The following is a 23,204-nucleotide window of genomic DNA, read 5'->3' on the forward strand; positions in this document are numbered from 1 at the left end:
GCGCCATGTAGGACCGGCCATTTTCAGAGTAGTGTGCAGACCACCATCTACCAGACCATGGCAAGCCATTAGCCCGGCAATGGCGCCTGCACTGCTATCCCCCCTATTCCTAAATCTGTATTAAAATCCCCCCCTATCACTAATTTCCTATTTGTGACACACAGGGGCGTCAGACAGTCCACCATCTCCCTCCTGTCTGCCACCACCTGTGGCCCATACCCCACCACTAATCTAAATTTACAATCCCTTATTGTGACATCCACCCCTATAACCCTCCCCTGCATTACCACAAAAGAATCCTCCACTTTTACCTCCCTGTGCCCACACAAAATCCCTACCCCCGATGAGAGCACCCCCAATACCCCAAACTGACTCCCCCTTGTCCCACTCCCTCTTAAACCTACTAACATCCCCTCCATCCCTCAGGTGAACCTCCTGTAAAAAAAACAAAAATCAAACCCTACACCCTCTAAATAACTAAAAACCGCCCTCCTCTTAACAAAATCCCATAAACCCCTTACATTTAAACTAACAAAAGTAAAATTAGACCCCATGAAAGAATAAAATAAAAACATGTAATACACTCAAATTCTAAACCCAGACAGAAAAAAAACCCAGGAGACTCACCCGATGCTCCCCTGCTCCATATCTACCGGTGAGAACACCATCCGTACTCCCGACATCCCCCCTCTTCCTCCATCTCACCAACCCAGGATGCAGGAATAGTGTTTGGCTCTGGGGTGCCCTGCACCCTGGGTCTAACACCACACTCCTCCCCCTCCCCAGTGCTGCAGCTGGTTTGGAAAAAAATCGGGGAGGCTGAGTCCCCAAACAAAAAACTCCCCACCTCCTCCTGTACCCAGTCCTGAGTCTTGTTAGGTGTGTCCCCACCCAACAGAAGTTGAGGGCCTGGGGAAACCAGCAGCAACCCAGAGGTTTCTCCCACCCCCATCACTCTCTTGGCCATCCCCTCCCTCTCGCTGTCGGCCAATCGCACCCTCCTCTTCATTCTCTTCTTTGGTGATGGCGGCAGTGGAGAGATACCACCCCCCCCCGCCAGCTCCTCCACCATACCCCTCATCTCTTCCACCAGGGCACTTTCCCCCCCAGTCCACTTGCTCTTCCACCGTCTCCTTCTCCACCACTCCTCCCTCGCTTTCTTCTCTCTCATGCTCCTCCGCTCGATTGCCTTCTTCCGCCGCTTTTCCTGGTTTTCCTACTCCCGTGCCTTCCGTTTCCTTCTCTCGTCCATCCGCCGCTTCTTGCTCTTCCTCCTTCCTTGCGGCCTTCCCCTCTGGACCTGTACTCTGGTCATGAGGTGTGCTTCCTTCCCCTCCTCTTCTTCCCCCATCCCCGCTCCCCCCCAGTCGCATATGACCTCTGACGAGCCGGGCACCCCCGCCACAGGTGTGCTGACGAGCCACACCCGTGGCACGCCTTATTTAATTTTACCTTTATTTAACTAGGCAAGTCAGTTAAGAACTAATTCTTATTTTCAATGACGGCCTAGGAACAGTGGGTTAACAGCCTGTTCAGGGGCAGAATGACAGATTTGTACCTTGTCAGCTCGGGGGGTTTGAACTTGCAACCTTCCGGTTACTAGTCCAACGCTCTAGCCACTAGGCTACCCTGCCGCCCCAAGGCTTAGGCTTGTCACAATCCCTCGACTCGTGTTCCTCAGATCCACAAAATCTGCATTTTCTTGTGCTGCACGAGGCACATATGTGTCCGTAGGCCATACAGCGCCTGCAAAATGGGGGCTGACATGCATAAAACAACGTCCCCCTGTCAGCCCCTAGGGAGAACATAGCAGGAGGATGGAGGTAGCCACCATGTCCCTTTGGGTCCTCTCTGAGGAGGGCCTGGAAGCCTCTCCTCCCATTCCAAAACCCAAGGGAGTCTTTGAGGTGCCTTGCTGAGGAGACGTTATCCATGTATCTCCACAGAAAAGCCCTCACTGTGACTGAGCCTACCTGGTGCAACAAACACAGAGACAGGAACAATCACCCACGAAACACTCAAAGAATATGGCTGCCTAAATATGGTTCCCAATCAGAGACAACGATAAACACCTGCCTCTGATTGAGAACCACTTCAGGCAACCATAGACTTTTCTAGATAACCCCACTATACCACAATCCCAATACCTACAAAAACCTCAAGACAAAACACACCACATAATTAACCCATGTCACATCCTGGCCTAACCAAAATAATAAAGAAAACACAAAATACTAAGACCAGGGCGTGACACCTCCATGTGTCCCGGTGGGAACCATACATGCGGAGATCATCCTATCATCTACTCCCAAAGACAAGGCAATTGGAACCAAAAATTTTAAAAATTGGACTCATCAGACCAAAGGACAGATTTCCACCGGTCTAATGTCCATTGCTCGTGTTTCTTGGCCCAAGCAAGTCTCTTCTTCTTATTGGTGTCCTTTATTAGTGGTTTCTCTGCAGCAATTAGATCATGAAGGCCTGATTCACGCAGTCTCCTCTGAACACTTTATGTTGAGATGTGTCTGTTACTTGAACTCTGTGAAGCATTTATTTGGGCTACAACTTCTTAGACTCATTAGATAACTCTAATGAACTTATCCTCTGCAGCAGAGGTAACTCTGGGTCTTCCTTTCCTGTGGCGGTCCTCATGAGAGCCAGTTTTATAGCGCTTGATAGTTTTTGCAACTGCACTGACATTTTCCGGATTGAAGGACCTTCATGTGATGGACTGTCATTTCTCTTTGCTTATTTGAGCTGTTCTTGCCATAATATGGACTTGGTATTTTACCAAATAGGGCTGTCTTCTGTATACCAACCCTACCTTGTCACAACACTACTGATTGGCTCAAATGCAATAAGAAAGAAATTCCACAAATGAACTTTTAACAAGGCACACCTGTTAATTGAAATGTATTCCAGGTGACTACTTCATGAAGCTGGTTGAGAGAATGCCAAGAGCGTGCAAACTGTCATCAAGGCAAAGAGAGGCTACTTTGAAGAATCTCAAATCTCAAATATATTTGGATTAGTTTAACACTTTTTTCGGTTACTACACGATTCCGTGTGCTATTTCATAGTTTTGATGTCTTCACTATTATTCTACAATGAATAATAGTTTAAAAAAATAAAGAAAAACCCTGCAATGAGTAGTTGTCCAAACTTGACCGGTACTGTATGTCTGTGTGTTTTCACCATATGCTTGCTCATCCAGATTCACAACTTGCCTTTCTGTAGGCCGTCATTGTAAATAAGAATTTGTTCTTAACTGACTTGCCTAGTTAAATAAAGGTTAAATGCCAACATATGCATATGACAACAAGAGCACATGTTTGGAGAATATTTGTATTCTCACATATTTTAAATGCATCTGCAAGATAACTATGAAGATAAAGTCAATTAGATGATCAAATAACACAAATTCCTTTTGAGCTGATGTACTCAGAGAAAATTACAAACAGACAGTAACTGTGCCCAAGCTGTCAAGCTCTAGTTTCCTGCTCCCTCTGTCCAGGCCAAGGGGTCATTTCCCATGACCCTATTCTACAGATGTTTGCTAGGAAACAATGTGAGTACTACAGTGGTTATACTCACATTGTTTCCTACTACAGTGAGTACTACAGTTGTGGCGTAGGAGGAAGATTGGAACATTGTCAAACAAGAGATCGTGAGTTCAGATCCCAAGTGAGGAAATTACTTTACAAATTAACATGCACATTGTAATCATGTTTGTCAACTATGAAAGTTGAAAACATTTTATGTTAAAAGCACTGTGTGTGTCATTAGTTCCATATCATTTTTTTAGGGAAAATGCCCAAATAATAATTTCTAGTTGAATGAACATACGAGACAAGCAAACACATAATTTTAAGTTGACTGAATGTTTTCTCAAACAATATTTTTTTTTGTTCAGCTAACACTTGGACCGAAAAGTTGAGTAAACAAAAAAAAACCTGTGGAACCAGTTACTTAATAATAATTAGTTGAAACAACAACTTTTTTTTTTTTTACAGTGAAGGAGGGTGTCGATTACTGGAAGTCATTGGAGTACATCATGTACTGTACACTTTCATGATATTAATAACAAAGAGCGCAATTGAAATGTGTTTTTTTTTTAAGTATTGCGTCTTGTTATTTTCTACCCTTTTCAGATATTGAATTGTTGAGGCCTTTCACAAATGGTTAACATGTTTTAAGAGTTTAAAACGTCATTCACTTTTTCAGTATGAAACCTTCTACTGTTAGTAACCTAACTGCAGGGAGTAGACACAATAATGACTACACCATCCTAATGTAGAAAGGTCACAAATAAATATTGCCTTTCCCCTGAAGCTGTGGTCTTGCTCGGTTTGTGTCAGGCTACAAGTGTTGGCTACTGGGCTCCTGACATTAACCACACATACCTTTCAAATATCATGGCCTTTGGGTCTGGGTCAGAGCTGCTATTAATGGACCAGGGCTCCATGATAGTACTGCAGAGACTCTGGAAAATGACTGCGGAGGAGCAAGGCACGCTGGGGGCTGTAGTGAAGAGATACAAATAGGATACAGTTCTTCATCCCAGTGTAATGGAGAGAAATAACTAGAGGTGTCTGGCCACAGACTAGTAGAACAAATTCATAGCTATTACTTTACATTTTAAACCAGCTGAAAACCTTTTGCATCTCCCATGTCTCTTTTGTATGCCTCCAAATAAATGATTTTAATTTGCAACAAGTACTGTACGCTTTACAATTCAATTCAGATACATTTAGTTTCTAGACTGCAAGATGTGAAATAGGCCTAATCAACACATATTCCTATGGAATAATAGGGACTGAGTAGTAATTGGCTCTCTATTTTGAGTACGCCCCGCCTTCTTCTCAATAGTACGTCCCTCCTATAAATAGGGGAACATGACCCATCCATGTGGCTGCTTCTGTGGTAGTGTCTGAACTGGGTATTTTATTGTAAGAAGGGAGCCGGGGTCAGAGCCGACACAAGAGTAGCATTATGTCAAAACCGTTATCAGATCACGACAGAAAGAAGCAGATCTCCGTGAGAGGTCTTGCCGGTGTGGAAAATGTGGCAGAACTGAAGCTTGCTTTCAACAGGCATCTCCATTTTACGCTGGTCAAGGACAGAAATGTGGCATCCAAACGGGATTACTACTTTGCTCTCGCCAACACCGTGCGCGACCACTTGGTGGGCAGGTGGATCAGAACCCAGCAGTACTATTATGAGAAAGATCCAAAAGTAAGTTAAACTATTGTAATGTTCGTATCACCTGTAGCCTACTACAACCCATAGAACATAATTTAAAAAGTATAAAATAGAATAGAATGTAATAGTCAAGAAACCAATAGAATAAATAAAATGTAAAAATGTTCTGTTTGGTTTCACAAAATAATGCAGAATTCAGTGGGCAATATAGGAGGCATACTGTAAGCAAGTAAATAACATATTCTAGTGGTCCTGGGTATACAAGTAAAAATTTAAAATAAATCATACATTTGTACATATATTGCAAAATGTATTTCAAATGCATCTGAAAACACATTTAAAATGTATTAAATAGATATTTTATGTATTGTTTTGCAAATGTTTTATATTTGACATGTATCCTGAAAATGCATACCCCAAAATATATCTTACGTTGTATTTCAAATAAATGTAACATAGAATAAAGTAACAAATGCTTTACTGCTTAATCTGTAAATATTTTCATTGAAACAAATCCGGAAGTGAAATGAGGTTGATGATTTGCCCTTTAGTGGGTTTGTTTGAATCATGTGGATTTCTGGAGCATTTACACAATATTGTAGTCATGAATATATTATTGTGTACCTCCGACCTCAAGTAAGAAGCATACTGTACCAGTGGCCAGACGTATTGGCAGGATAACCATGCCAACTTAGGACAAATGTGTTTAAAACATCGTCTGATCGCCATGGCAATTTAATATGACACATATTATACATAATGTGTATTCTTTACTTAACACTGAGTGAAAATGACAGATTTGAAGCCTGATTTGAGGTTTTCCCTTGTCAACCCCAGCAAAGTCCACGCACAGAAGGACCCTGTCCCTGGGTAAAATCTCTTTGCCAAATGTTGCATTGCTGCGTGAACACAGTATCACCTTCTAATGTCACTGTAATGTTACGCCATGACATTTCCAATCCCCTAGAACTCCTCGGTCATCGGGGGTTGTAATTCTAGACCTCTCTGTGACCTTCTGTCTCCTCCTCTCCTGTACACATACTATAGTTAATACAGGAGCCAATATACTGTAGCTACAGTTGTAGGAGTAGCAGAGATACCAATTGACCTCAACAAATGTAAAGTAACGGGGAACAACTTTTGTTTCCATGTCTTCATTGATTCGTTTTATCAGACGGAGCCTTCTATCTAGTTATGAATCAGCATCTTCCATGTCTATCTTATTTATGATAAATCCTTACAGACAGTGACACATAGTCAGTACAAGATCAAAAGCCGTAAGAAATGTTGACACACAAAAAAAGATGTGTATCACAAAAATCATATATAATATTCTCTTTGTATAATAGGTATTTGTGTGTGTTAATACCATGTTTATACCAACTAGGGTAATTACTCTACATCAGAAAGATGCTGCCTGTATTGCACTTGCCCTCTGACCTTCTCTTTATCACCTCATCCAAGGTCAGCTGGTGGATTATGGTGTCCCTCTCTGAAAGGTCATGAGTTATTCCCTCAAAGAAAGGTCAAGATAGAAACCCATATGAGCAGGGAGGGCAAGAGGACACCTAATCTGAGAAAAAAACAGGAGGGTGGTTAGAGTCTAAATGTATGAGAACATAGAGAGCTCTCCTTACATGGCAAAAACTACCATGTATATGCACATTCTAATGCATCCAGTAAATCTGCATATGATGTGTTATTGGATGGGAAAACAGAGACAGTAACGACACTGGGCAAAAATGTAGGTGCGGCGGCTCATTAGAATCTTTTGGGGCGTGGTTTTCGTCCAGTTTTCTTTGTGGAACCGTACACGTGTACTTTATGTCTATTGCCAGTGGCAGTGTCTTGTGAAAGACTCATGTATGGCCTTGTGTCTATTGAGAACTTTTGACGAAGTACCTCTCAATTCTCTCCTCAGGAACCCCAGCTGTTCCAGAGCTAGCACACCTGATTCTACTTTTTAATAGACAAAATAATAAAAACCTTTTGGAATTTCAACAATATAATATGTCTATTAAACCAGAATAAATCAAATATGTATGTTTCTTCAAATAACCTTTAAGATTGATAACGTTTTTTTTTAGAACCTTTCTCTATAAAGATTGTATAAAGAACCATAAAAAAGGGTTCTATATAGTCCTCAAAAGGTTGTAACCATATTGGAACCCTTTTTTGGTGATATATATATATATTTTTTTAAACTATTTTTAATGGTTCTTTATAAAACCTTAGGAAAGGGTTCTTTACAACACCATGCAGGTTCCATTTACAACCTTATGAGCATGGTTCTTTATAAAACCTTAGGAAAGGGTTCTTTACAACACCATGCAGGTTCCATTTACAACCTTATGAGCATGGTTCTTTATAATGGCACCAAAAAGGATTCCGCTATAAGTCAAAGAACCCTTATTTGTCACTATATAGAACCATTGTTTTTTGGTGTGAAGGGTACATGCAAAGATTTTTCATACCTTGAGGTAGGAGCTCGTCTCCAAAGTTTAATTTTAAAATAAAAAAATAAAAATAACAAATGCACTTGGGCGGCCAGAGGCGCTATTTCTCCTAATGCGGATCCCAGCTTTAATCCAATGTACCCAAATGATTACCAATTTTATGATAGATGGTCATATTTGTTTCGTACACATTTGCTCGATTTGCACGCATATATATATATACAAGATGGTGCGTTTTGTAATAAAAAATGTAGAGGGAAACAAGTGTTTCCAATGAAACATTGTTTCCAATGCCAACTCATAATTAGTTACAATCATGAGGTTCTGCCATTTTCACATATGTTGATGTTGGGTTGGTGCTGGAGATGATACATTTTTAAAATGTCTCTTTAAGTCATTTATTACATTTGGTAAATTAGCTCTCTACATATTTACACTACTGTATCAATTCCCTGATACAATTATGTTTTCAGATCTCTCTTTCACTATTCATGGGTATCACACTCAGACTAACCTTTACAACAACCCCAGCTGAAGCTATTTTTACCTATGCCAAAATGCCAGTGTTACGTAACACGAACAGCAATCTGTCTCCCGTAGTCCCCCCCCCCTCCTCCCTGCCCTCTATCACGTTCTCTCGCCTCTTGAACCTCTTCTTCCTCTGCCTGAGAGTGTCAGACTTCCCTGTAAAACACCAAGAGAGAAAACGTGACATTTCAAAGGCTAAACTAAGGCTCAGGTGTCAGATTTCCACATGCTCCTTTCTAATGGCAGAACATGCACATTTCCTTGACAGTTTGAATGGGTGCCCCTACAGTGAAATATTGCTATGTCCGACTCGTAAAACGTGTGTCAACATTTGGGTTCAGCAACAGACTGTGACTAATTGGGTATTACTTAGAGAGTGTTAGCTGTCCCATGGTATCCCTCTCATCTCTCTCTCCCCTTCTTCCCCTGTCCTCAGCGTGTGTACTACATCTCCCTGGAGTTCTACATGGGCCGCACCCTGCAGAACACCATGGTGAACCTGGCACTGGAAAACGCCTGTGATGAGGCCGTATACCAGGTGAGGGATGCTCACATCCGTACATCATGTCATGGATTCTGGCCAACATAGCGCAATGGGATTTTCATTGCTGTAGCTAACCAAGGGGCAGTCAAACTGACTGCACCTTGTGTAACAAACAACTTCATTTTCAAATTTGACTCAAGGTCTAGCTGAAAGGAATACACGGAAGAAGAGTTTGTCGTGTGCCTGTGACTAAAGACTGGAAGTTGTGGGTGGATGTTAAAGGTCCAATGCAGCCGTTTTTACCTCAATATCAAATCATTTCTGGGTAACAATTAATTACCTCACCGTGATTGTTTTCAATTCAAATGGTAAAAAAATAATAATAATTAGCTTCTGAGAAAAGAGCAATTTTTCAAGCAATAATTTTGCTAGGACTGTCTGGGAGTGGTTTGAGTGGGCAGGGGGAAACTGAAAACGAGAGGTTATTGGCAGAGAGTTTTGGAACTCTCTTTCTTATTGGTTTATTCATGTGTTGACACCAGGCAGGCCAAAACTTCATCCAACCAAAACAGGCTGACATTTCAGGCGGCTTTTCCAAACAGCTCTTACACAAAGGTCTTTTCCCCACAACTACACAGTATTATTCCAACCTGATCGCGTGGAAAGATACCTAAAACACACCAAAAACATTCATGTTTTTTTGACTGCACTTGGTCTTTAACCGCCAATTGTGCTCCAGTAAGAGAGTGACCAGGACAAGATTCCAAAGCACATTTAACCATATTATTGGCACCAATCCGGCTCTGTTTAAACTGAATGCCATTGTCACAGAGCTGTGGTTTGAACTTGGCTTGACCTGAGCCCCTCTGTTCCGTAGCTGGGTCTGGACATGGAGGAGCTGGAGGACATGGAGGAGGACGCAGGCCTGGGAAACGGTGGTCTTGGACGCCTTGCCGGTAAGCTGCCTCGCTACCTCCTCTCACGGAGAGTGTGACATTCTTGTGCCTTAGACAGTTTCGATCACCAGAAGGATCTAAACAGGATACAAGCGGTATAAACAGGATCAGAAACATAGCCTAACCTAAGCCTTTCCTCAGCATGCTTCCTGGACTCTATGGCTTCTCTGGGTCTGGCTGCGTATGGATACGGTATCCGCTATGAGTTTGGCATCTTTAACCAGAAGATCGTCAAAGGATGGCAGGTAACGTACGCTCATATGCTTCCGAGGTGCTTTTCCCCATCATTTCCAGACCATAAGACAGAAGGAAGTACTGTGAAACAACTTGTTTTGCTGAAAGTGCCCGACAGGCTGTTATATAACCAAATGATTGGCAGGTTGAGGAGGCTGATGATTGGCTGCGTTACGGCAACCCCTGGGAGAAGGCCCGACCCGAGTACATGCGCCCCGTCAAGTTCTATGGCAGAACCGAGCACACCCCAGATGGTGTGAAATGGGTTGACACTCAGGTGAATAAAGGACAGGGGTTGGGGGTGAGATTGAGGGTGCATATGAGGAAGACGTGTGTGTGTGTGTGTGTGTGTGTGTGTGTGTGTGTGTGTGTGTGTGTGTGTGTGTGTGTGTGTGTGTGTGTGTGTGTGTGTGTGTGTGTGTGTGTGTGTGTGTGTGTGTGTGTGTGTGTGTGTGTGTGTGTGTGTGTGTGTGTGTGTGTGTGTGTGTGTGTGTGTTTGAAAAGGGAGATGAAAAACTTAAGTTGATATGGCACTGGATGCCAACGAGGAACCATCATTGAATTATCTTAGAATCATCAATGAACCATCATTGAATCAATCATCAATGAACCATCATTGAATCAATCATCAATGAACCATCATTGAATCAATCATCAATGAACCATCATTGAATCAATCATCAATGAACCATCATTGAATCAATCATCAATGAACCATCATTGAATCAATCATCAATGAACCATCGTTGAATCAATCATCAATGAACCATCATTGAATCAATCATCAATGAACCATCATTGAATCAATCATCAATGAACCATCATTGAATCAATCATCAATGAACCATCATTGAATTAATCATCAATGAACCATCATTGAATCAATCATCAATGAACCATCATTGAATCAATCATCAATGAACCATCATTGAATCAATCATCAATGAATATGGATTCCATTGGCAGGTGTCTCTAATCTCAGTCTCTTGTAATTGTGTTGACAGGTCGTGTTGGCTCTGCCATATGACACCCCTATCCCCGGGTACAGAAACAACATTGTCAACACCATGAGACTGTGGTCTGCAAAGGCCCCATGCGACTTCAACCTGAAAGACTGTAAGTGTCTCACAGAGGCCAAGGCACTATGTATGCGTTGCTTGAATACATGTTTTTCGCCTTGACTGGCTGCAATCCACCATTTCATGTGCTTAGTTTGCTAGATCTGCAAATTGCTAACATTACTCATGTAAGTCATGTTACATAATTGGCTACTGGGAACCGTTGCCCTGAGGGTGTATTTTTCCTTGTCTCCAACAGTCAACGTTGGTGGGTACATTCAGGCTGTGTTGGACAGAAACTTATGCGAGAACATTTCCCGTGTGCTGTACCCCAATGATAATGTAAGAATATGTCTGAATTTCTCTCTAAAATCCAAGTGCAGTGTCGGTTTTGATGATATACAGTATATAGATATTATAGATACACGTTAGAATACATTGTGACAGGTCTGCTCTATACTCTGTATTTCTTCTCTTAAAAAAAGGACTGGCATTGACGGGAATTTGAAATCTTATGTATTGTGATCACAGGAGGTTGGTGGCACCTGAATTGGGGAGGACGTGGCTCGTGGTAATGACTGGAGCGGAGTCAGTGTAATGGTATCAAATAGTCGCCATTCCATATACTCCATTCCAACCATTATTATGAGCCGTCCTCCCCTCAGCAGCCTCCACTGATTGTGACACGCCCTCAAGATGGCGACAGACAGATATGACAGGTCAGTCTGGGCTCACCTCTATGTGTCTTCCTCCCCAGTTCTTTGAGGGCAAGGAGCTGCGGCTGAAGCAGGAGTACTTTGTGGTGGCCGCCACCCTTCAGGACATCGTCCGTCGTTTCAAGGCATCCAAGTTTGGCTCCAGAGAGATCGTCCGCACAGACTTCGCCTTTCTGCCCAACAAAGTGAGGACTCCCGAGTGGTGATTCAGACGGACACTTAGATGTCTCCATTTCACTTAGATGTCTCCATTTCACTTAGATGTCTCCATTTCACTTTATGTCTTCATGTCACTGGCTTTAGGCATCCTTTTTGTCGATGTCTTGTTCTGATGTGGTGGTGTTGCATTCGTACTTGTGCTCCTCTGTGTTTATATCGGTGGTAACTTTGAAAGTTATGCTGTGTCAGTATAGTTATGCTGTGGTCAGTATAGTTATGCTGTGGTCAGTATAGTTATGCTGTGGTCAGTATAGTTATGCTGTGTCAGTATAGTTATGCTGTGGTCAGTATAGTTATGCTGTGGTCAGTATAGTTATGCTGTGGTCAGTATAGTTATGCTGTGTCAGTATAGTTATGCTGTGGTCAGTATAGTTATGCTGTGGTCAGTATAGTTATGCTGTGGTCAGTATAGTTATGCTGTGGTCAGTATAGTTATGCTGTGGTCAGTATAGTTATGCTGTGGTCAGTATAGTTATGCTGGTCAGTATAGTTATGCTGTGGTCAGTATAGTTATGCTGTGGTCAGTATAGTTATGCTGTGGTCAGTATAGTTATGCTGTGGTCAGTATAGTTATGCTGTGTCAGTATAGTTATGCTGTGGTCAGTATAGTTATGCTGTGGTCAGTATAGTTATGCTGTGTCAGTATAGTTATGCTGTGTCAGTATAGTTATGCTGTGGTCAGTATAGTTATGCTGTGGTCAGTATAGTTATGCTGTGGTCAGTATAGTTATGCTGTGTCAGTATAGTTATGCTGTGGTCAGTATAGTTATGCTGTGGTCAGTATAGTTATGCTGTGGTCAGTATAGTTATGCTGTGATCAGTATAGTTATGCTGTGTCAGTATAGTTATGCTGTGGTCAGTATAGTTATGCTGTGGTCAGTATAGTTATGCTGTGGTCAGTATAGTTATGCTGTGGTCAGTATAGTTATGCTGTGGTCAGTATAGTTATGCTGTGGTCAGTATAGTTATGCTGTGGTCAGTATAGTTATGCTGTGGTCAGTATAGTTATGCTGTGTCAGTATAGTTATGCTGTGTCAGTATAGTTATGCTGTGTCAGTATAGTTATGCTGTGGTCAGTATAGTTATGCTGTGTCAATATAGTTATGCTGTGATTTTAATGTCTGTCGCATCCAGGTTGCCATCCAGCTGAATGACACTCACCCTGCCATGGCCATTCCTGAGCTGATGAGGGTACTGGTTGATGAGGAGAAGCTGGATTGGGACAAGGTGAGTGGAGGAGAAGACGAGGTTCTGACTAGGTAGACTGAGTGACTTTCATAGAGCTCGCCAGCTTGTAGTCCTAAAAAAGAAAAAAGGAAATGAGTTAATTCTGGTTCTTTAAGTCATCCCTGTGGGGCAAATGAATGGGGGAAGAATACGGTTTTGGGATAAAACGCAGAAAAGAATGTTTGAAGTCAACACAAGCTTATGAGAACTTATACTGTATGTTCTATGAGATATCAGAATTATGAATGAATTATGAAGTCTGTCATTTTTTGAAATGTATTACATAAATGCTTCAAAATTCATAAAAAGCGACGTTAGCTGATGAAGATGATGTCATGGAACAAAACGTATCAGATCTCCTAAGCCTGTGTTTACCACAGACCTTATTTTCAGCGTTTATCCAAACACCTCAAACTCAATTTATTTCCTGATAGGCTTTGACCAAGAGCCATGGCAGAGTTAGTGTCTACAAAAAGACACCATTACTATTGCGCTCTATTGCCCTGAACAGTTGTACATCCGGTATTACTGCCCACGCCATTTCATATGTAGTTGTACTTCAGTAATGATACCAGGAGGGGGCAACAAAGACCAGCATAGTAGAATGTGTTGGCTTGGGCCATCGAGATACATAGAGAACTAGGGCCCAAAAGCCTGTTTTAGCATTGGCAGCACCATTGAGGACTTTCACCACTTTGATATATTAAACTTGGTGGGACTTCCTATGGGTTAAAGAAGGATCACATAATTCCATCCGGGTCATCAGGAGAGATACCAATGATGGTGGAGGATGTGAACGCTCTTGAGCAAACATTCCATAACTGCAGATGGCATTAAGTCGCCGACCTTGGCCTGTTCAAACAACACACTCCAGGTGGCAGTATGCACCCTTTCAGTTTGTTTACCAACTCAGAAGTAGTAGAAGAAGACGCCATAATGGCACAGATACAAAAGAGTAGTCCTCCATCCTTCTCTACTGCCTTGGCACACACTACTAATACATATTTAGAACAAATGTGAAGCTAAGACTACTAAGACTACCATTCATTTGCCCTACTTGTATCAAGAGAGGGTCATGAACCACCAATTAAATACATCCTATTATCTTACCTCTGTCCTTCTGTGTTTCCAGGCCTGGGACGTGTGTGTCCGTACCTGTGCCTACACAAACCACACCGTGCTGCCTGAGGCCCTGGAGCGCTGGCCCATTGACCTGTTCCAACACCTGCTGCCCCGTCACCTGGAGATCATCTTCGAGATCAATCGTCGCTTCCTGCAGGTACGTACGTGCGGGCAGGTGGCAGCAAGACAAATGGTGCCACATAGGAAGTGTTATTACAGATCAGTGCCCCTTGCGCTTTGTCTAAATCGGAGCTAATGTACCACAACATGTTATTAGAGGCTAACTTGATTGAAATCCGCCCTCCAGTACGTTGCCTCTAAGTTCCCTGGCGACAACGACCGTCTGCGCCGCATGTCCCTGATTGAGGAGGGCGATTGCAAGAAAGTCAACATGGCTCATCTGTGTATCGTTGGATCCCATGCTGTCAACGGCGTAGCCCGCATCCACTCGGAGATCCTCATCGCCACTCTGTACGTGTCCTACACAAACCGCATACACATCACATTTAGGCTACATTACATGTTACACATTTAGCAGACGCTCTTATCCAGAGCGACTTACAGTTAGTGCCTTCAGCTTAAGGTGGTTAAGAGAGACAGCCACCTATCACGGTCCAAAGCAGTTTTCCCCCCCTCAATAAGTAGCTAATTCCATATTTAAAATCATAATATTTCACAGTAACACAGACACATCAGGTGTCAATCGATGGATTAGTCATTTGATGCGTGCACATTTTCAAAGGATTCGTTTGAAGAGTTATAGCAAACTAATTTGATGTGTTTTGGGCTACTGCGTGTTCTGTGTGCAGGTTCAAGGACTTTTATGAGTTGGACCCACACAAGTTCCAGAACAAGACCAATGGCATCACCCCCCGTCGCTGGCTGGTTATGTGCAACCCTGGCTTGGCTGAGGTCATCGCAGAGGTAGGGGAACTGTTGCAAAAACACTTAGAAAGTAGTACGACTTTTGCATTGGAAGTAGCCATACATTTGAAATCATTTTGACCGTATGTTTATAATATCGGTGTTCCAAGATAGACGTTTCTGTTCATGATGAGAGCGCCAGTAACCGGATACTTGCACGCTAACCTTTCTAATGTCATCTCTTTTGTCAGAGAATTGGAGAGGAGTTTGTCCGTGACCTCGACCAGCTGAAGAAACTGCTGAAGTTCATTAATGATGATGCTTTCATCCGTGACATCGCCAAAATCAAGCAGGTGAGTCCAAGATACTGTAGTACGTCACAGAAGGCTGGTGAGGGGAGGACGGCTCATAATAATGGCTGGAATGGAGTGAATGGAATGGTATCCAACACATAGAAACCATGTATTTGATGTGTTTGCTATCATTCCATTAATTCCGTTCCAGCCATTACTATGGGTCCGTCCTTCCCAGTTAAAGTGCCATCAGCCACCTGTGGGTAGAACTGTAAGTCATTTGATAAGTTCTGTGCCTACTTCACGCCCCCATCATATCCTCCCTAATGTAGGAGAACAAGCTGAAGTTCGCTGTGCACCTGGAGGAGCACTACAAGGTCAAGATCAACCCCCAGTCCATGTTTGACTTTCAAGTCAAAAGAATCCACGAGTACAAGAGACAGCTGCTCAACTGTCTGCACATGATCACCTACTACAACCGTTAGTACTTCCCTGGCGCTCTCTCTCCCTCTCTCTCTGTGCTTCTACCTCTCTCTACTCCTACTATACACCCATCTGTCTATTTCGCAGGTATCAAGAAGGAACCAAACAAGCACTGGACCCCAAGAACCATCATGGTCGGAGGAAAGGTAGGTTTGGCGGCCCTCGGCCGTCACAGTAACAGCGTGTAGTTACCGGAAGTAAATATAGAACAATAACTGACATCCACAACTCATTAAGCAACACCCTCTCCCCCATCTCCCAGGCTGCCCCAGGATACCACACAGCCAAGATGATCATCCGTCTCATCACAGCTATCGGTGAGGTTGTCAACCACGACCCCGTGATCGGCGACCGCCTCAAAGTCATCTTCTTGGAGAACTACAGAGTTACCCTGGCTGAGAAAGGTGACCGACTAACCCATAACCCCATGGGTCTCTGGTATAATGTGTAGTTTACCCTCGTCTACAATGCTCTCCTCTTGTACTGTATCCCTCCATCCATCTTTCCTTTTCTCTCTTCCCTCTCTCCGTTTTTTCCCAGCCATCCCCTCTGCTGACCTGTCTGAGCAGATCTCTACAGCTGGCACAGAGGCCTCTGGCACTGGCAACATGAAGTTCATGCTGAACGGCGCTCTGACCATCGGCACCATGGACGGAGCCAACGTGGAGATGGCCGAGGAGGCCGGAGAGAAGAACCTCTTCATCTTCGGCATGAGGGTGGAGGATGTGGACGCAATGGACGCCGGCAAAGGGTGAGCAGGAAGACGTGGACATGGGGACAGGGAGGGAGAAGAGACAGTGGGTTAGAGTAGGGACAGGGAGGCAAAGAGAAACTGATCCACGGGGATGGGAGTACTGTGGTGGAGGGGGACACAGAGAGGGGACAGGCTCTGCCAGAGTCCCCGATACTGATAAGAGAATTATGTTCTTAAGGTACATAACCCAATTTAATTATATGACTCTGTCTGCAAACCAGAAATTGTAAGATCCTGGTCCAATGAAACAGACGGAGGCCCAGCTAAAATAGTCAAAAAGGTTTATTCGCGGGAACGTTCTGGCGTGCGCCGTACAAAGACCTTCATTTTATAGTGACACACATACTTCCACACAAAACATTAGTTATCCTACGCACACACTGTCCTGCTACCCAGTCGACGTAGGGAGAGACCCTGGGAAGTTCTCAGTGCCGAGACCCTGGGAAGTTCTCAGTGGCCCAGCCAAGGTCGGCCCTGAATCTTGCTCAGACAGTCCGTTATCAAGATACTAGATATATTGTCACCAAAACATTAATTCTGACTACGAACTACAATCTCAGATATAATTCTAGTGACTAAATCACACACAGCATTAAAATAGTCTAATGATTGTAATCAATTTCATACAATCATATGGTTTCAGAGTTACGGTTTCCGAGGGTAATATTCTAATAATTCTAATCATATAATTCTATTAACAGATACACAAGTGGCAAGGTGTAGATACTGTTTGGCCAGGTCTCCCTTGTATAAGAAATATCAATCTCAACATACTGTATGTTTTTCTGTTTAAGATAATCGAGACAAAAACAACCTGGGGAACGCGACAATCAGAACAGCGTGCTTTAAATACTGGCCTTTGTCTTGCACAGATACCACGCCTCTGAGTACTACAACCGTATTCCTGAGCTGAAACAGGCCATGGACCAGATCGCTGGTGGCTTCTTCAGCCATAAGCAGCCAGACCTCTTCAAGGAACTTGTGGACCTGCTGATGCACCACGACAGGTAATCACACACACACTCACACACGCGCAAATGCATGCACAAGTATTTTCTTCAACGTATTCTTATCTAATATTTTATGCACAGGTTCAAGGTGTTTGCTGACTACGAAGCCTACATCAAGTGTCAGGACAAGGTCAACGAACTGTACAAGGTCAGTGTTATGGCTAAACAACATAGCTTTCCTGGTTCAGGTATCCGTCCATACCTTATCAAATATTGATCTCCTCGTTATCTTTCCTTCCGCCCTGTCTGTCCCTCTCTCTAAAAACAGAATCCCAAGGAATGGACCAAGATGGTGATCCATAACATTGCAGGCTGTGGTAAATTCTCCAGCGACCGCACCATTTCCCAGTACGCCCGGGAGATCTGGGGCGTGGAGCCCAGCCTGGAGAAGATCCCTGCCCCCGACGAGCAACTCAAATAAGCTGTGCGTCCACTCCACACAGTTCCCTTCTTCACCACTGACCCCACCACCCCACAATAAGCACCACTAGATATGCCTGAGGGAAACGGCCAATCATTTCTTAAAGCACTTCCCACTGGGCGCACGTTGGTCGAACCAATGTCGATTCCACGCCCTTTCAATGTTGTTTCCACGCCATTTCAACAAAATGACGCGGCACCAACGCGGAATAGACGTTGAATGGACGTCTGTGCCCAGTGGGTTTAATGACTTCAGTGATGGATGTCTGTTTTACTAGTCTGTAGCATATACATAGAGTTCTGGCTGTTCACATGGCTCACACCATCACTGTTCAAACCCCTTATCATGACATGCATTGAGCTCACAATAGCAGTAGATGAGAAAGGAAGCAATGCCTTCTGTTTAGTGACAACAGAGACTGTTGTTCTGGAGAGGCCATACGAGCTGTGTGGTGGCTTTTGCGTTTGGTTATGTGGACTTGGATCCGTTGCTGAAAGAGTTTGTGTTTTTTCTGTAGTTTGATCTATATGCATTCATCTTGGCTTAAATGCCGTCAATATTGTACATGCATTCTCATAGCATAGGCTCTAGTCAATGATGAGAACCATCCTTCTTAGGGAACTGCCGTGATTGTGACATGCTTGCCTCTCCTACATCCGCCCACCCCCATCAATATATGTATGGTGGCTAAAGGACAACCTCCGTGCAAACTCTCTTCGGGGACATAGGCCTGCATTAATATATTGATCTGTATCTAGTCTTTTTACTCAATCAGATAGAAAACCAATGTTAAACAGCTGTATATTTGTCAACCTGTGTATATGTTTTGTTTTGACCTAAAGAAATTGACGTATGCGTGTAGTCCATTTGAAGACCTCTGAGGGTCGGCCCGGGAACCAGAGAAGAAGAGCCGTGGAGGGGCGGGATAACACAGCTGCTCCACAGACGGAGGAAGTGTCAGTGATTTGTTGTTGAGAAACCCACACAATGGCCTTCCCAGACGTCTTTTTGTTACACCTTATGGTAATCAACAATGGCCAAGAAACACCTGTGGCCAAGAAACACCTGTGGCCAAGAAAGCCACATCTCCCCATCTTTTCAGGATGTTCTTCATACTAAGACAATAAAAAAATAGTAGACCTTTGGCTTTTGTTCATCACACACAAAGATTCCACTGTCAGCATGTGTACTCGATATATGTTTGTAATCTTAGAATTGAAGTGCACAAGCTCAAACGATGAAACAGGCATAGTGGCCACCTACTTTGAAAGGGACACTGCTTGGTCATACTGAAATGGTTAGTCTGTGTGTTGATAAGTAACCACATAAACAGAGGTGCAACACATTACAAATGGGAACCATGTGCCTTGCAAAAGTATTTGCTGCCCTTAATGTATTTATAAAGGCAAGCTTTTTATAAACATGCACATATACAGTACCAGTCAAAAGTTTGGACACACCAACAAATTCAAGGGTTTTTCTTTATTTTTTACTATTTTCTACATTGTAGAATAATATTGAAGGCATCAGAACTATGAAATAACACATATGGAATCATGTAGTAACCAAAAAAGTGTTAAACAAATCAGAATATATTTGAGATTCTTCAAAGTAGCCACCCTTTGCCTTGATGACAGCTTTGCACGCTCGTGGCATTCTCTCAACCAGCTTCATCTGGAATGCTTTTCCAACAGACTTGAAGGAGTTCCCACATATGCTGAGCACTTGTTGGCTGCTTTTCCTTCACTCTGCAGTCCAACTCATCCCAAACCATCTCAAATGGGTTGAGGTCTGGTGATTGTGGAGAGGCCGAAAAGCGGGCTGCCTTCTGAGAATTCGAAGGCAATCAAATAAACCACTCAATTCTGCAAGCAAACATGCAATCTTTGGACAATAAAATTGTCGAGTTACGGGGAAGATTAAACTACCAAGGGGAGATTAAAAGCGGTAACATCTTATGCATCACGGAGTCGTGGCTGAACAACAACAATATCAACACACTGGCTGGTTATACAATGTACCGGCAGGATAGAACAGCGGCGTCTGGTAAGACGAGCGGCGGCAGACTATGTCTTTTTGTAAATAACAGCTGGTGCACGATATCTAAGGAAGTCTCGAGCCATTGCTCGCCCGCGGTTGAGTATATAATGATAAGCACTACCTAGAGAGAGCTCTCATCTGTATTCTTCGTAGCTGTTTTACATACCACCTCAGCCAGAGGTTGGCACTAAGATTGCATTGAATGAGCTATCTTCCGCCATAAGAAAACACGCACCCTGAGGCGGCGCTCCTAGTAGCCGGGGACTTTAATGCAGGGGAACTTAAATCAGTTTTACCAAATTTCTATCAGCATGTTGAATGTTGAATGTGTACCCAGAGGAAAAGAACTCTGGACCACCTACATGCTCCATACACAGAGACGCATACAAAGCTCTCCCTCCATTTGGCAAATATGACCATAATTCCATCCTCCTGATTCCTGCTTACAAGCAAACATTTAAGCAGGAAGCACTAGGGATTACATCAATAAAAAAAGTGGTCAGACGAAGCAGTTGCAAAGCTACAGGACTGTTTTGCTAGAACAGACTGGAATATGTTCTGGGATTCCTCCAATGGCATTGAGGAGTACACCACATCTGTCATTGACTTCATCAATAAGTGCATCGATGACATCGTCCCCACAGTGACTGTACGTACATACCCCAACCAGAATCATTACAGGCAGCATCCACACTGCGCTAAAGGCTAGAGCTGCCGCTTTCAAGAAGCGGATTACCAGGACGTGTACTGCGAGCATGCGTTGACCAACTAGCAAGTGTCTTCACTGACATTTTCAACCTCTCCCTGTCCAAGTCTAATACCAACATGTATTGCCACTTTATTGTTAAGCCAATGGGTTTTTGGTTTTAGTTTTGTCTTGCCTTCACCTACTCAACATGGCATCTTATTGGCTGGTTTGCGTAGCTTGCTTAGAAGGGAGGATGTTTCATTAGAATCGTCCCAGTGAACAAGCACCAAACCAGCGGTAAGTTGTTGGTTGCAAAGCACTGCACGTCAAAAGTGATGATTTAAATGTACAATTTATATCAATTGGTTTGTAAATGTTATTCGAACATCACACATAAGATGCAGCGTTTTGTGGTGCATATTTGTTATGCATTTTGTTGTAGAGAATTCCAGCTAATACTAGCTAGCAACTGACTGTGTCTGGTGGGGGGGGGGTTCGTATATTTTGTGCAGTGCGTCACGTGCAGAGTTGGATGGTGAGCTGCGCATTGCATGACGTGCAATTTTGTGCTGTTTCTATCAGGTACATTGTTCAAAATATTATATTGTATATTGTAATTGCTATATTATTTTGTTAACTACATTGCCCAGTGAACAAGCACCAAACCAGCGTGCGTCACGTGCAGAGCTGGATGGTGAGCTGTGCATTGCATGACGTGCAATTTTGTGCTGTTTCTATCAGAATAAAGCTCGATGACTGGTGCTACAAATTGGAGCTTGTGTCGATGATTGATTGTACACAACGCAAGAAGAGTACTGTTACACCTGTGCCCAAGAACACTAAGGTAACCTGCCTAAATGACTACTGACCCGTAGCGCTCACGTCTGTAGACATAAAGTGATCTGAAAGGCTGGTCATGGCTCACATCAACACCATCATCCCAGAAACCCTAGACCCACTCCAATTTGCATAACGCCCCAACAAATCCATAGATGATGCAGTCTCTATTGCACTCCACACTGCCCTTTCCAGCCTGGACAGATGGAACAGATTTGGCATAGGTCCTCAGATCCTCAAAAGGTTTTACAGCTGCACCATCGAGAGCATCCTGACTGTTTGCATCACTGCCTTGTATGGCAACTGCTCAGCTTCTGACCGCAAGGCACTATAAACGGTAGTGCGACCGGCCCAGTACATCACTGGGGCCAAGCTTCCTGCCATCCAGAACCTCTATACCAGGCCATGTCAGAGGAAGGCCAAACAATTGTCAAGGACTCCAGCCACCCTAGTCATAGACTGTTCTCTCTGCGTCCGCACGGCAAGCGGTACCGGAGCGCCAAGTCTAGGTCCAAGTGGCTTCTAAACAGCTATTAACCCCAAGCCATAAGACTCCTGAACATCTAATCAAATGGCTACCCAGACTATTTGCACCCACCCCCCTCCACACCACTGCCACTCCCTGTTGTCATCTATGCATAGTCACTTTAATAACTCTACCTACATGTACATAGTACCTCAACTCACCGGTGCCCCCCGCACATTGACTCTGTACCGGCACATTGACTCTGTTCTATTGGATCAATGAAGATTGATGCAGGGGTGGGGAAAGGCTCATTTGAACAACCTATTTTAGGCATTGATGTTATTATGCAACTTGACTCTCTGCTGAACACTTCTGAAGGGAAGGTTACGTGGCAAATTAGACAACTGTAGGGATCTACAGTTCAGAACCATGCTATTTGGACTACAAAGAAAAATTAGTGTGGAACTTTGGATATGGAACCAGTGTGCTTGACAGGTGTCAAAACAATATAGTTGAAAAGACACCATGTGATCCAGCTACTCTGATGCTTCCTCCAGATACCACATTACTTGAACACGACTGTTGTGAGTAAGAGCCATCCGTTGGAAAACCCTGAGTTCATGTTATACACAGGCGGTTGAAGCATTGTGGAGGGAGGGTGTGAGGAAGGCAGGCTGGGCAGGTACCACAATGGACAATGTGATAGTGACAGACACGTTACATTTCAGAAAAGCGGACATTCACTTTATGAGTGACACAAAGCTTAACTATTGCATACAACTCTCTAATGTAGTAGGAGAAGCAGACAGACAAGTACAAGAGGAATAACTCCCGAGTGGGGACATGATAGTACCAGGACAGTGGGTGATGGTAAAAAATGATGTAATAGATGCATTAGGACCAAAATGGGAAGGTCCTTGCTAAGTTTTGCTCATAACAAGGTCAGCAGTAAAAGTCCAGGGAAAATCACGATGGATACATGTCACTCATTGCAAGGTTGTCCATGTTGATGACAAAGCAGAGCCTGGAGAATGAAGAACTGATTGATTAGCAATTGGGGAACAATCTCGGGTAAAAAAAAGCATAGTAAGATGAGCAGAACCTGATAAGCTTCTATGTTGTACACCGCAGTCGTCATATTAGGGA

The 23,204-nt window shown here is 43.5% G+C and overlaps 1 protein-coding gene across 1 annotated transcript; it reads left to right on the plus strand.

Moving 5' to 3' along the window:
* The first annotated feature begins 4,901 nt into the window (after positions 1-4,901).
* Positions 4,902-19,167, plus strand: LOC124006293 (glycogen phosphorylase, muscle form-like). Its single transcript, XM_046316220.1, has 21 exons — positions 4,902-5,235; positions 8,623-8,724; positions 9,548-9,626; positions 9,768-9,871; positions 10,006-10,137; positions 10,865-10,976; positions 11,178-11,260; positions 11,676-11,819; positions 12,988-13,080; positions 14,213-14,359; positions 14,510-14,673; positions 15,012-15,126; positions 15,318-15,419; positions 15,692-15,839; positions 15,930-15,988; positions 16,105-16,246; positions 16,383-16,593; positions 17,469-17,603; positions 17,688-17,754; positions 17,875-18,030; positions 18,870-19,167. The coding sequence occupies exons 1-20, from the start codon at positions 4,993-4,995 to the stop codon at positions 18,025-18,027; spliced, it is 2,535 nt and encodes an 844-aa protein (XP_046172176.1). The 5' UTR covers positions 4,902-4,992; the 3' UTR covers positions 18,028-18,030; positions 18,870-19,167.
* The last annotated feature ends 4,037 nt before the right edge of the window (positions 19,168-23,204 follow it).

The sequence above is a fragment of the Oncorhynchus gorbuscha genome, linkage group LG02, assembly GCF_021184085.1.
Source record: "Oncorhynchus gorbuscha isolate QuinsamMale2020 ecotype Even-year linkage group LG02, OgorEven_v1.0, whole genome shotgun sequence".
Taxonomy (NCBI): domain Eukaryota; kingdom Metazoa; phylum Chordata; class Actinopteri; order Salmoniformes; family Salmonidae; genus Oncorhynchus; species Oncorhynchus gorbuscha.

Bases quoted from the DNA above. Each gene is read 5' to 3' on its own strand.
- LOC124006293 (XM_046316220.1), top strand. From the start codon at position 4,993: ATGTCAAAACCGTTATCAGATCACGACAGAAAGAAGCAGATCTCCGTG. The intron at 8,725-9,547 runs GTGAGGGATGCT...TCTGTTCCGTAG, and splicing joins GTGATGAGGCCGTATACCAG to CTGGGTCTGGACATGGAGGA. The intron at 14,674-15,011 runs GTACGTGTCCTA...TTCTGTGTGCAG, and splicing joins GAGATCCTCATCGCCACTCT to GTTCAAGGACTTTTATGAGT.